Below are 14,537 nucleotides of genomic sequence, written 5' to 3'. Positions count from 1 at the left end.
CTCCCTGCGGCCTGTGGGAAGAGGGAGCTGTGACTGTCCGCAGAACTGGGACTACAACTTCAGGTTGCCAGGCCAGTTCCTCTTCAGAGAATATGAGAGGCGCAGGTCTGTCTGAGGGCACATGTATTATTCAGGATTAGTTTGTGTTTCAAACACTGAAAACCAAAAGCAGCATGGCTCACACACATGGAAGTTTATTTCTTCCACATGTTAAAAGCAGGCAGTGTGGGGCTTGCAGGATGACTTTGTAATCCTTCAGGGAGCCAGGTTCCTCCGCTCTGCCTTTCGGGCCTGCCCTCAGCATGTGATTTCTAGCTGGCGGTTCAGGCTGGCTACTCAAGCTCAAGCTGTCATGTCTGCATCATGGCTGAGAGGAAGAACAAAGAAAGGCAGGCCTCACCCTTTAAAGAGATTTCCTGAGGTCTTATTCATATTGCTAATGTATGAAAACATTCAAACCTGTGAAGAATTTTTGTGAGTTTATTTGAGCCAAATTGTCGACCACAACTGGGAAGCAGAATCTCAACGTATTGGGTTAATGCTCCAGAGAATGGCAGTTTTTCACCTTGTTTTATACATTACATTGAAAGGAGGAGATGTAAGTGGGTTACATGAAATCCTTTGGTGATAGATTAGGGAGGTGGAAGAAAGCAAAGCAGGGAAACTCTGGGATTGGATAAAAATTAAATTGACAGACACATTTTTATTTTTTATAATATCCTTTTTCTTTTTTAAAAATATATTTTTATTGATTTCAGACAGGAAGGGAGAGGGATAGAAATATCAATGATGAGAGAGAATTGGCTGCCTCCTGCATGTCCCTTCCTGCATTCCACAACCCAGGCATGTGCCCTGACCAGGAATTGAACCCTGACCTCCTGGTTCATAGGTTGATGCTCAACCACTGAGTCCCACCTGCTGGGCTCGATACATACTTCTTTTACATAGGTGGGTACAGGATAGTTAACAGTCAACAATTAATAAGATTAATAACAATTAACAACAATTAACAGCTAACAATGAGGGAATTTGTGGTCTCTACCCTGGTGCCCTGACACATTGGTTGTGCCTTGAGAGTTCTGGAAAAAGGAAAGTTACAAGTTACCCTGACATTCCACAGGTATGATATCTTAGATGCAAAAGATACTGGCCTAGGACATGACTACCCGCTAATTAAACTGCTTTTTTAAAAAAAATATATTTTATTGATTTTTTACAGAGAGGAAGAGAGAGGGACAGAGAGTTAGAAACATCTATGAGAGAGAAACATCGATCAGCTGCCTCCTGCACTCCCCACCCCCCACTGGGGATGTGCCGCAACCAAGGTACATGCCCTTGACCGGAATCGAACCTGGGACCCTTCAGTCCGCAGGCCGACGCTCTATCCACTGAGCCAAACCGGTTTCGGCTAATTAATTAAACTGCTTTTTAATCAAAGGTTTTAATTTCAGACCATCCTTCGTGGTTACTTTAGGTCTCTTGAGTTTGCAAAGCCACCACGCAGGCCTTCCCTGAGTTAGGTTAGCATGTGGCCCTTTTTTCCCCACACAGTGAAACTGCTTACATCCTGGGGCAGGAACCTGGTTACCTGGCCATACCTCCCTGCAAGAGAGGCTGGGCAACGTCCACTTTATTTGGGGGCAACCATGACTCCGGCTGAGATTTCTATTACTAAGATAAAATGGAAAAACAGATGTCAGAAGATAACTAGTGGTCTTTGCCACAGAGAGACTTGGGGATTTGTTTCTGCTTTGGGATTGGGTCTAGATTTGCTATTTGAATGAATACTCCTTTCTCAGCCACTAGTTCCCAGAGAGCCTTGAAGAGCCCTCACATGGACGTTCTGGGAGGCATGGAGGAGTGAGGATCAGCTGGTGAAATTTTATTTCTGTTTTATTATTTGTGGACGGAAAGTGTATTTAAAAACATATTTTTTATTAATTTCAGAGAGGAAGGGAGAGGGAGAAGAGAGACAGAAACATCAGTGATGAGAGAGAATCATTGATTGGCTGCTTCTTGCACACCCCGTACTGGGACTGAGCCTGCCACCCCGGCATGTGCCCTGACCAGGAATTGAGCCGTGACCTCCTTGTTTATAAGTTGACTACTGAGCCACGCCGGTGGGGTGAACTTTTATTTCTTAATTAGAATCAGGAAAACATTCAGAGGACTTGGCTGCTGCTTGGTAGACTGTTTTCAGAGCTCTCTGTTCTCTGGCAGGGCTGAGCGTTGGGTGAAGCAAGGCGCCCGGGGCCAGCATTTAAGGGTGGTTTGCCAAGTGGCCCTCTGACAGTGAGCACCTCCCTAACTTTTGTGTCCCAGGTGTCTTACTCACCTCATCCTGTTCCAGACCCTGCTCCCTGGCTGGCTGCATGTTGTTCACTAAATATTTTTATTTTTATTGAGAAAGAAGCATCTGTGCATGGTAAATAAGTCTAAGTACGATGGAAAAGGTCTCCCTTCCTCTCCAAGCGTTAGTCTTCCTCCCAGAGGCAGCCACGGTGGCCAGGCTCAATGGTACCTTCCAGCCGGTCTTTCAGAAGGTGCTCTGCAGGGACTCCCACGAGGCACGTCTTGCAGCCACATCTTGGTGCTACGAGCCAGGAGCACAGCCACTTCCTGTGTATGTCCACCTTTCTCTCTCTTTTTGTCCCTTTCTCCCTGTCTCTGTCTTTGTCTCTTATCTCTCTCTGTCTCTTCTGGTCAGACTTTTATCGCAAGCTGTACACCCTCTCACTTCTTCTTTCCGTGGTCCTGCTTCCTTTGCTTTCTTGTGGTTCCCTTGTTACAGGGTTTGTATGTGACTGACTGGCTGCTATGCAATAGATTCTGTCTCTGGGGATCCCGACTCCACGTTCCTGGGAAGGATGATCCAATAGGCTCAGCTGGGGTCCCGTGTCTGGCTTGGTCAGGCACAGCAGAGGAGGGGGAGCAATTCCCGCGAAGGGGCCCAGCAGAGAGGAAGGCACCTCACGATATGCTTACCGTAGTGCACAAGGGCCTGTGGATTGCTGGTGGCTATTAACTAGGTAATCCTTCTGGCAGCTGATCTAGGCTTAGCCCCATGCACTTTGGTTAGCAGGGCAGGTCCCTGGGAAGCCCTGCAGCAGCATGCATTCCTTTGGTCTTCTCCCCTTCCCCTTGACCTTCGCCCTCGCCCCCCAACCCCCACCTCCTATGACATTTGCCAGAGTATGGAGTGAGAGCTCTCCAAGTGTTTTCGAGGCTCCTCAGCCACCATGTTTTATTCCCACAGGCTGGCCCTAGCCTTTCTCTCCATGGAGTGGAAGGATGTCCAAGTTTCTGACACTTGCCTTGTTCCGGGGGAATTCAAGGTTAAGTGAAGGTCATCACCGACTTGATTCTAACAGAGTTCACCATTTCCCCTCTCTGTTTGGCCATAAGCTTAAGAAAACAAAATGCTTTTGTTCCCCCTAAGAATTATGATCTCCTTGAGAAGCACCACCCAAATGCCCAAGGGAGAGACAGACCTTCCTGAGACAGAGGCTCTTGTGACCACAGCCTGAGGCACTGAGCGGTGCTGTGAAGTGAGAATGCTGCCGGCCTAGCGGGCAGAGAGCTCAGGGAGCCACTGGCTGGTCTGTTTGGGGAAGGTTTTACAGAGGAAGTGGGGCTACGGCTAGACCTTGAAAGTGAGAGTTGCTGTGGCTGTGGCAGGAGGAGAGGAGGACATTTCTTTTTCCTGTGTATCTGGCACCAGTACAGAGAGAGTCTGGTGAAGTAGAGTGCAAAGTAGGTAGGAAAAGGTAGGGGTGGTCTGGAACCCCTTGTGTATCGCTCTTGTGCCTTCCCTATGGATCAGAGCAGTACCTGTTTACCGGGGGTAAAGTGCCGAGACCCTCCACACAGGGCCCGGGTATCGCTGAGGTGTGTGAGGAGCTGGAACATACAGCCACGGGTGCTGACAGGAGCCCAGGGAATGCCCAGGTGAGCTCACTTCTCGTGGACTCCCCCACCCCCCCGAGAATTGTGGGGACTGAGAGAGATCAGTGGGGTCCATGTTTCCTCATGGACCTCTCAGCCTCAGTTTCCTCACCTATAAAATGGAAATAGGAATGTCTGTATTTTGGGGTTGTGAGAATTAACGGACAGGACGTGTGTGAAATGCTGAGGCACATGACAGATTTCTTTTTTACACTCATACACAAAACAGTGTCTAATTCCTAGGTGACCTGCCACCTACATTCAAACGCACCTCATTTATTAGTGGGCCTCTCTTGTCTCTACTCTCTAATGGGGCCATGGGCAGGCCTTGTGCCTTGGGTGGTTTAGGACCTTGGGAGTCTGAGTGGGCCTGGGAGAAATTTCCAAAAATGGTCTGGTTGTCAGAATTTATGAATGTGGCCCTGGCCAGTTTTTCTCAGTGGTTAGAGCGGCGGCCTGCGGACTTGAAGGGTTGCAGGTTCAATTCCCTGTCAAGGGCGTGTACCTTTCATGTCGATGTTCTCTCCCCCCTCCCATTCCCCCTCCTTCCTCCCTTCCCCTCTCTCTGGAAATCAATGGAAAGGATGTCCTCAGGTGAGGATTAAAAAACAAAACAAAACAAAAAATTTATGAATAGGTGTCATGCCTTTGTATCTTCACTTGTCAGCAGTGAGGGGCTGTTCATGGGAACTCTCAGCTGCGGCACCTGGGAGCTGTCCCTCCATTTGCCTGTTCTGGTTCTGACTAGTCGTCGGCCTCTTTGCTTTAGGCAGATAGGGCAGAAGTGATAGACTCTGGCAAAGGAGGTTGGGCCTCTGTGCCCTCAGCCGGAGCCTGCCAGTGACTGTACGGTTTTTCTTCTAGGTCTGCTGACATTTGTGAACTGTGCCTATGTCAAATGGGGCACACGTGTGCAGGATGCGTTCACTTACGCGAAGGTCCTAGCGCTCATTGCCATCATTGTCATGGGCCTTGTTAAACTGTGCCAGGGTAAGAAGGGCCTGAGGTGGGAAGGAGGGTGGAAGACTCCGGGAGGTCCCCGGATTCCCTAGGAGGACGTGGGGATTCTCTGAGCTTTATGTTCAGCTCTTTGTACATGGTAGACTGTGTCAGTGAGAACAGGACATCTGTTCCTGGGCCTCTTGGGTCAGGCTGGCTTGGCCAAATGGACATGAGTCAGCCCCTCCCTCAGGGCTGTCCCTTTAAGGAGGCTAGGAGCCCTGCAAGAAGCCGGCTGAGAGATCTTGGAACTTGGGTCGTAATTGGGTCATAAAAGCAAACAGCGGGGATAGAGTAAACCCTGCCTCTGGCTCCTGTTTTTGGTCTGTGATTGCCAGGCAGCAAGTAGGAAGATTTAGCTGGAAGGGTGTGTGTGTGGGGAGGGGAGGGGTAGGGAGGGTATAGGGTATGAAAATGAATGATTATTTCATCTGGACTTGCTCTTATTCAGGATTCCCTCCCAAAGTCAGCTCTCAGAAAAATATTAAAATATTGTGAAGTTGGCACCGACTTTTCTGCAGGCTGGCTTCAAAAGCTTTCCATTCCTGGATCAGAGCAAACTGGCCGTGAGGGTACCAGGCCTCCCAGGATCTCCTGAGCCCTTGGAGAAGCCCTCAGGCCCAGGCTATCAGGTTACAACCCTTCTCTAAACTTGGCTGTGTTTGTAATCACCCGGAGCACTGAGACCCCCCCTCTCAGACCTATTGGATCAAACTCTGGTTGGTGTGGAGTGGAAAAAGGTCTGTTTTTAAGAAGTGCCCGTGCAGTTCTTAAGCAGCTGGTCTAGCACCTCTGCACGTGTGCCACGGCAGCACGTACAGCCAGCCGTCTGGCCGTCCCCCAGGTCTCAGGAACATCCAGCCGTCTTTGCCACATTGAGGGACAGGCGGGCTCCCCTAGAAGCCTGGGTCTTGTTAGAAACCTGCAGTGTGTCCAGGACGTCTCTCCACTGGGCAGCTGGGTGCCCCATCCTGGGCTTTCAAGTCCGTATGGTCTCTGGAGGTCTCCGAGGAGAAGGACAAGTGCCTAGGCTGGTGCTTCAAGGGTGGAGGGGACCCAGATCAACCCCAGGCCCAGTGAGAAGTAAGACCCCAGTTCCTACATCGCCTGTGATTTCCTGCCCCACCCATCCTCAGCCACGGCAAGTAGAGCGACAGCTCTCTCTCCGTGAGACTGAGAAACTGTTTGACCAAATTGTGCAGTGGTCTGAGCAAAGAGAGGTGGTTCCACAGGAAGTGTCATTGTTAGCGAAAAATGACTTTTTTAATGGTAAACGGTGCTTTCTAAAAAATAAGAGGAAGAGGTGTGGCCTGCTCTGAGGTCACTGCAGGAAATGGAAATTCACTACGGCTTTGGAACAGGTGTCACATCAGAGGCAGCTGGGAGGCCCCTTCCTTATCCGAGATTGTCTGGTTTGAGTAAAGGAATATGAACTTTCCTGAGAGAGCAGGGCTGGGGTTAAGTGTAGGGAGCTGGTAGTTATTTTTCTTTTTTGGTGTTAAATTATGTTTTGTTTTTTTTCCTTCCCCCTTTCCTCTTCCCCCTTCCCCCTTGCTTTTCCCTTCTTTTCTTGACTCTCTTCCTTTCTCTTTTTCCCATCTTTTCTTCCTCTTTCTTCCTCCCTTCTCCCCACCCTTCCCTTCTTCTTACACCTTCCATCTCTCCTCCCTCTTCTTCTTTTCCTTCCTCGCCCCTGAAATCCGCCCCCCCCCCCTTTGCTCCCGCAGGACGCTCTGAGCACTTTCAGGACGCCTTTGAGGGTTCCTCCTGGGACATGGGAAACCTCTCTCTCGCCCTCTACTCTGCCCTCTTCTCTTACTCAGGTTGGGACACCCTTAATTTTGTAACAGAAGAAATCAAAAACCCAGAAAGGTAAAGGTGGGCTCACCCTCCCACTCCCCAGCTCTCACTCCCCAACGTGGCTGCAACGGCTGGTAGAGGGCAAGGTCGCCCTCTTCCTTCCCCTTGTCCCTCTGTCTCTCATCCCTCCCTCCTCCTTCTCCAGCTCAGAGGGACTAGGGGTTAGGATGGGAACGAGTGAAGGTAGGAAAGCTTGTGGCTCCTCACCCTCATGGTCATACTGGAGGAAGCCAGGTTCTTCCTCAAGGAGAGGTCCTTGAGTGGGCAGCAGACCTCGCTGGGGCTGAGGTGTTGGGACCTTGCACTCTGGTACTGACCCTGAGGCCTGAGGAGCCAGAAGTTTATTCTGGGCAGCCAGGTACTCAGCCTGACCTCTGATCCCTAGAGGACATTGCTCCTTCCCCAGTGGGACCCATGGGTCCCAGTGTGGCGAGCATCAAATATTCATCATGAGCTTATGAGCTATCTCTACAGAGAAGGGTTTCTCTTCCCCCTTCTCTCTAGAGAGCCCAGGGGCATGGGATACATACCCATCCTAGGACATAATGGGGAAGAGGTACCTCAAAGACCCAGAGGCCAGGGAACTGTTAAATGTCAGAAAAAAAATCCCTGGGTGAACTTTGACCCCAAGGAGAGGTTGGTTCTAGGTAGTCCTGTCTCACTTGTGCTGACAGAAATTTGCCCCTGGCCATTGGGATTTCTATGCCAATTGTGACGCTCATCTACCTTCTGACCAACGTGGCCTATTACACAGTGCTGAGCATTTCAGATGTCCTTGACAGTGACGCCGTGGCCGTGGTGAGTCTCTTGGGATCCCCATTTGCTCGTCAGCCTATGACACTGAATGGTTCGATCTTTTTGCAGCCACCCCAGCTCTGCAGGCGAGGTGAGGGGGTCTCGGCCAGAGGGTGGGGCTGCTCAGCAGTGACTGTGTTCGTCCCAACAGCCCAGAGGCAGGAAGCTTAGGGAACCCCGTCCTGTGCTGAGTGCGCCTCTGTGTTCTGCCCCCAGACATTTGCTGACCAGACGTTTGGCATGTTCAGCTGGACCATTCCCATTGCTGTTGCCCTGTCCTGCTTTGGGGGCCTCAATGCGTCTATCCTTGCTTCATCAAGGTACTGTGTCTCTGCCTCACTGGTGACAGACTCCACTTTTCTCTGAGGCTGTAGGTGAGCCCATAAGAGCTCCTCTTTTCCTTCCTCCCTTCCTTAGAAAGACGGTGTGCGTGTGTGTGTGTGTGTGTGTGTGTGTGTGTGTGTGTGTATGTGCACATCAGTGTGCATGCGTCTGCCTTTGTGCAAATGTTTGTGTGCTGGTAGCTCATGCTTTTATTTATTGAGTTGAGAGAGAAAGAAAGAAACATCCATTTGTTGTTCCATTTATTTATGCATTCATTGATTGATTCTTGTATGTGCCCTGACCTGGGATCAAACCCATGACCTTGGCGAATCGGGACGATGCTCTAACCAAGGACAGATTGATAGGAGGTGGAAGAAGAAGGTAATAGCTTGGGTTAGGGACCCTGTCAGGGACCAGCTTCTAGGCTCCTTGCGGGTTATGGTACAGCCCCAGGATTCATTCCTTCAGTAAATGATCAGCGAGCACTGGCTGTGGCCCAGGTGCTGGTGGTACAAGGTGACTCTTCCCCTCACTTCACAGAAAACACGGCGGCCCACAGGGAGGCTCCTTCTCTCCTCTCTGTGCAGAGACTGTCCTTGCTGTTGTTTCAGAGAAGGGAGCCTTGCCGGGCTCACTCTGCTACCTGGTGTCAAGGTTGCATACTTCCCTTCCTTAGCACGGAGGTGCATCAGTTGGCCCTTCTCTCTGGTGGGTGTTCCCCCGTGGGAGCCATCTCTGCCCAAGCTTCTTTCATCTCCACTTACCGAAGTCACGAAAGAGCTCTTCCCAGCTCCCCTCTTCCTTACTGGGCACATTTCTGGAGGGAATAGTGTGTATTTCACTGGTCATTCATCTTTCTACCCATTACACTTTGGCTTCTGGTACCTAAAACATGTTCTTGTTAAGGGTACCAGTGACCCCTCCTTAGCCTGCTTTCATCACGGTCCTTATAATACTGGACGCACGAAGCAAGTGACGCTGACAGCCTTTTACTTCTGAAACGGTTCCTGTGGCTTCTGTGACACTCTGGTAGCGGAGAAGGCTTCTTTCCTGATTTCTCACCCCATAAATGTTGCTATCCCCAAGGCCAGGAGTGTAATAGGCATTCAATCAAGATTTGCCACAGGAACAGATAGGATAAGAGAAAGTTTTGTCCTGTTTATTTTTTCTGAACTGGTTTTGACACCCCCAGTCCATGTACTTGGGGCCTCCCCGGAGCAACAAGAGTAACAGAGAAATCAAGGTCTTGCGAAAGAATATAGTGTCATCTCCTCTCACCTCAGCCTGCCGTGGCCAAGGTTCTACCCCTTGTGGTTCTTTACAAGCTGCCCACCCCCCCCCCCCCCCCCACCCCCCAAAGATGGAACTTCCCCTGGCCTCATACTCATTGGCCTTGCCAGTTGTCTCCAAATATTTAGGTGGTAGGTGCCTTCTAACCTCACTTTAGCTATCTTGGGACATTGACTGGATGGGGTTGGGGAGGACTCGAGAGTAAGAATCTGGACCTGCACACAAAGGGAGGTGCAGTGCTGTCAACGAAATAATGCACAATTGTTCTGCTTGTATTGCCTTCTTCGGTTTTCCTTTATAACCCACGCAGCTGGTTTGGGCTTTGTACTAGACGCCTTTGCCTCACCTACACATTACTCCCTTCCAGCATCCTCTCTTCCACATTTCTTCTCTACTTAGTACAGATTATTAACTTCGTCAGCCAACTCCAACATCTTGCCCAATTGCACCTTTAAAGATGATATCATCAACTCCTATGCTTCCACGCGGATGACCCATGAGTGTCTCAAACTTAATATACACTCCAAATGCTCTTTGTGTCCAATTGTGATTTTGTGGACCATCAGTCCTCCTCGCTTCTTCTTTTATTTCTTTATAAAAGTTTATTATTGATTTTTTTTTTTTTTTTAGAAAGAAAGGAAGGGAAAGGGAGAGAGAGAAATATCGATGTGAGAGTGAAACATCGATCGGCTGCCTCCTGCACACCCCCTACAGGGGATTAAGCCTGCAACCTGGGCATGACCAGGAATCAAACCAGCAACCTTTGGTTGCTGGGACAATTCTCAAACAACTGAGCCACACTGGCCAGGACAGTCCTCCTTGCTTCTTAATTTTATCCTTGGTGTCCAGCCTATTTTCCCAGTGTATGTATGTGCACATGTGTGCATATGCATGCACACACACACACACACACACAAACACAGGATCTCTACATTTGATTGAGGTTTCACATCTATTCTGTCCTCTCCTCAGCCAGGGCATTGAGCCTCATTCATTTTTTTATTTTTATTTATTTTAGAGAGGGAGAAACATCAATGATGAGAGAGAATCATCGTTTGGCTGCCTCCTGCAGGCCCCCTACTGGGGATCGAGTCCGCAACCCAGGCCCTTGACCGGAATCGAACCCGGGACCCTTCAGTCCGCAGGCCGACGCTCTATTCACTGAGCAAAACCGGCTAGGGCAGGCCTCCTCTCTTATGGCAGTTATCATGGATGAGCTTGCCTGGCCTTCTGTCCATACCCTAGTCTCTCCCTGTTGATGCTACCAGCGTCTCTGCGTCAAATCTTGTCAGGCCTTTTCTCCAGAGCCACGGCTGGCTTCTCATGCTTGTTCAGACTCCACAGTATGTCCTCCTATGCAAGTTCTCCCCAGCACACTGCTCACACTCCTTATCCTGGGACTACAAGCATTCTAGTACCAACCTTTAGGGAGTCCGCACTGTTCCGCCTCCAAGCCTCTTTTGCCTTTGCCCATGCTGTTTCCCCACCCACCACTCACCGTCTGCCAGACTCCAGCTCTCCTTCCCGGCCCAGATGTGGTCATCTCTTGCGAAGCGTTTTGTTCCCCAGTCCACCCCTAAGCCTGTGAGGGCTGTGTACTGCATGAGGACGCTGCCTGCCCTGGGTGGTGCTCATTTCTCTGCTGCTCCGTTTCCCAGTCAGTCGGGCTCTTTACGTGCAGAGAGGAAGCCTGGGTTGTCGCTTTGAGTCCAGGTTTGCTCTGGCCTATCACACGTCACGAGCTCAGAGAAGATATCTGAGGACACAAGAGAAGCCTGGCTACTTGTCTTTAAAAAGCCATTGTGTTTCCCTGGCAGGTGTGGCCCAGTCGGTTGAGCGTGGTCCCATGCACCAAAAGGTTCGATTCCTGATCAGGGCTCATGCCTGGGTGGCGGGCTTGATCCCGAGTAGGAGGCGTGCAGGAGGCAGCCAATGGATATTTCTCTCTCTCTCTCTCCCTCTCCTTTCCTCTCGCTCTAAAAAAATGAATAAAAACATATTAAAAATAAAAGTCATTGTGTTAAGTATGAAATTTATGGGATGGCAGAGTGAAGGTACCTCTGCTGGGATGGATTAGAGTGCCAGTGGGTGATGGCAGGGTGAAGCATTCACTGGGTGATGGTGGGGTATTGTGATTGAGAGAAGTGGGGGTGTCTGTGGGTGATGGTGGGGTAACAGTGGGGTAGGAGGGCATTTATGGATAATGGTGAGGTGCCCTGGTTGAAGAAGGTGGAGACATCTGTGGGTAAAGGGGGTAGGTCGGACTGGGCGTGCATAGAGAACATGGGGTATTCCTGAGGGACTGCTCCCTGCTTTATTCTGGAGCTCTGAGCCTAGTTGTCTGGGTGAGGAGTGTGGCTATGTGGCTGAGTAAAGAGGATCTTACTGACACATTTCTTGTCCCTCCAGGTTGTTCTTCGTGGGCTCCCGGGAGGGCCACCTCCCAGACCTTCTGTCCATGATCCACATTGAGCGTTTTACACCCATCCCCGCGTTACTGTTCAATGTAAGCTCTGCTGGGCGCGGGGGGAAGGGGACTGGGTATATCTCTGTACTACTCGTGCTGACTTGATGCAAAACTGTTGGGTAGGAGGTATACTAGCTTTCTTGAGATAGTTCTTGATCCTCTCAGTGTTTCTTCTTTCTTCTTGAAATTATTTAAAAATGTAAATGTAAAGCATAGTCCTATTAGAGAAGGCAAATGCTATAAAAGAATATAAAAGTGAACTTGTAAGATTTCTCTGTTATGTCAGTGGCTTCTTCCTCTCTTCCTTTCAGCTCCTCCTCTTAACAAGAAATATTAAATCATATTTAGAGGCCTGGCCAGTGTGGCTAAATTGGTTGGGTGTTGTCCCATGTACCGAAAGGCTGCCATTTTGATTCCCGGTCAGGGCACATGCCTGGGTTGTGGGTTCGATCCCCAGTTGGGGCACGTGCAGGAGGCAGCCAATCGATGTTTCACTCTAGCGTCAGTGCTTCTCTCTCTCCCCCTTCCTCTCTCTAAAGAAAAAAAAACATTAAAAAAAATCATATTTAGAAAAGCCAGATCGGTTAAACACCAGCTGGGCCTCTATTCATGTCATAGACATCATACATTCATATACAGTAGATGGCAGTGAAGTGTTTTATTCCAACAAAATTAGTAAATTATGGAAGTACTCTGACAGGTGGAAAGTTCTGAAGAAAGACCACCACTTTCTAATTTGGACTAAGATGTTATATAAATAAAAGCTAAGAGGGACCAAAAAAAGGCCTTACTCCAATATTTGAAAAACAGTTAATTTTTCTTGTTATTAGGTCTTAAATGGTTTAATTAATTGTTTAAGTTTTGGATTCCTCTGGAATTTATATTTTGATGTATGGGGTGAGGTGGGAATTCACTTAATTTTTTGCCCTCAAATAGCTAACCAGCTATGCCAATATAATTTATTGAATAATCAATTTTTCCAGTTTTCAAATTTTTATCATATAAAAATAGTAGGAGGTTGAAAGGGCTGCAGACTCTCCAGGGGGAGGTGCCTGTGGAAGTCACTCTGGCACGCAGGGGCTGGCTTCCCTGGGCCTGCGGGAAGGATGGGGATTGTAGGGGCGAGGCGGGGCTCTTCGGAGAGAGGTTCCGCCCTTCAGGACTGGCTTTCGCTGATCCTGGCTGGGCTTCAAGCTTTGGGGCTAGGCTCTGTCCTTTGGGTCTGGGTTCAGCTCTTTGGGGATAAAAATAATAATAATAGCAGCTTACTTTTGGGGTACTTTATATATGCCAAGTATAATGATATGCCCCTTAAATGTATCATTATCTCAACTAATCCTCCCCATCAGCAATAAGCTTCATTATTTAGTTTTATGTTGAATATCTGAAAAAAAACAGAGGGTACTTTCCTCCTGGAATTTTCTTTTAAGATCTTTTATTGATTTTTAGAGAGAAAGGAAGGGAGAGAGAGAAACTTGATGCCAGCGAACAAAACATTGATTGGCTGCCTCCTGCATGCCCCCAATCAGGGATCAGGGATGGAGAGGCAACCCGGGCATTTGAACCCTGACCAGGAATGGAACGGGCAACCTTTTGGTGCACAGGATGACACCCAACCAACTGAGCCACACTGGCCAGGGCTCTAATCTGCATTTCTAAGGTGCCAGGACAAGGCATTTGCCCATTCGTATGCCAAGTAGTCAGGACCCATGTGTAGAGACCTGGAGGGCACCTTGTGGTTCACGTTGAGGTTAGTGGGTTGAAGTGAGGAGGGCCTCACTGTCTGCCATCAGAAGGGTAAAGGAGGCTGAGTGGAGGACGGGCCTCCAGCTGAAGAGGGAGAGTTGCCACCATGAGGATTAACGTGGAGAATGGACCTTTCTGGTGGCAGGGGGTCACTGGAGAGAGCCAGAGGTAATCTGGTGAAGCTAAATCAGCAGTCAGCAGATCTGGTGGGGTCCCTGGTGGTGACATTGCCCTCTCCTGCTCCCTCCCTCCCTTCTTCCCTCCCCATCCAGTGCACAATGTCACTCATCTACCTCATTGTGGAGGATGTTTTCCTGCTCATCAACTACTTCAGCTTCAGCTACTGGTTTTTTGTGGGCCTGTCTGTTGCTGGACAGCTCTACCTCCGCTGGAAGGAGCCCGAGCGGCCCCGGCCTCTCAAGGTCAGTGGCTCTGGGCAGACTAGAAGGGTGGGCCCTCTCCCAAAGGTGACCTCTTTTCCATACCCTGTTCCCCCATCCCACATTACCTGATATCTCACCCCCCTTCATTTCAGCTGAGCCTGTTTTTTCCCATCGTGTTCTGCATATGCTCCTTGTTTCTGGTGATTGTGCCCCTCTTTGGTGACACCATCAATTCCCTCATTGGCATCGGGATCGCCCTCTCCGGAATCCCCGTCTACTTCCTGGGTGTTTACCTGCCAGAATCCCGGAGGCCACTCTTTGTCCGGAATATCCTGGGTGAGCTGCTCTTTGCCCATCACTCACTGGTGGTGCGCGCGCGTGTGCGTGTGCGTGTGTGTGTGTGTGTGTTCACAGATGCATGGGAGAGATGAGCATGGTAGCTGGCTTCCTCCAAACTAGTGATGTGCTAGAGGCCTTGAGACCTGACTGTCCCACATGATTTCTTCCCTTTTGATCTTGATATGATCGTTTTAGTTCTATCTTTAGAGTCCTATGTTGGGGTTAAAACACTACCTCTTATAAGTGCAATCTAAGTGTCAAGACTGGTTGGGCTCGGGACTGGGGATGGTGAGGCTGGTTGGGGGTGAGGAGCAAAGCCTGGCACAGGATACCCAAGGGAGAGATGAGCAGGGAGCCACAGATGTGCTTTAAGCAGCCTTGTGGTGTTC

General features: G+C 49.6%; 1 protein-coding gene across 5 annotated transcripts in view; it reads left to right on the top strand.

Moving 5' to 3' along the window:
- The window catches only part of SLC7A6 (solute carrier family 7 member 6), a 33,910-nt gene that overhangs the window by 16,879 nt on the left and 2,494 nt on the right, over positions 1–14,537 (top strand). For all 5 annotated transcript variants that reach the window (XM_054710179.1, XM_054710180.1, XM_054710183.1 and 2 more), the window contains exons 3-9: positions 4,810–4,935; positions 6,672–6,816; positions 7,479–7,602; positions 7,816–7,919; positions 11,623–11,719; positions 13,699–13,848; positions 13,962–14,145. In XM_054710179.1, the coding sequence (XP_054566154.1) occupies positions 4,810–4,935; positions 6,672–6,816; positions 7,479–7,602; positions 7,816–7,919; positions 11,623–11,719; positions 13,699–13,848; positions 13,962–14,145 (930 nt within the window). The remainder of the gene's footprint in view (positions 1–4,809; positions 4,936–6,671; positions 6,817–7,478; positions 7,603–7,815; positions 7,920–11,622; positions 11,720–13,698; positions 13,849–13,961; positions 14,146–14,537) is intronic.

Source organism: Eptesicus fuscus, chromosome 21, assembly GCF_027574615.1.
Source record: "Eptesicus fuscus isolate TK198812 chromosome 21, DD_ASM_mEF_20220401, whole genome shotgun sequence".
In the NCBI taxonomy this organism is placed as follows: Eukaryota; Metazoa; Chordata; class Mammalia; order Chiroptera; family Vespertilionidae; genus Eptesicus; species Eptesicus fuscus.
This window is presented reverse-complemented; position numbering and strand designations above follow the sequence as displayed.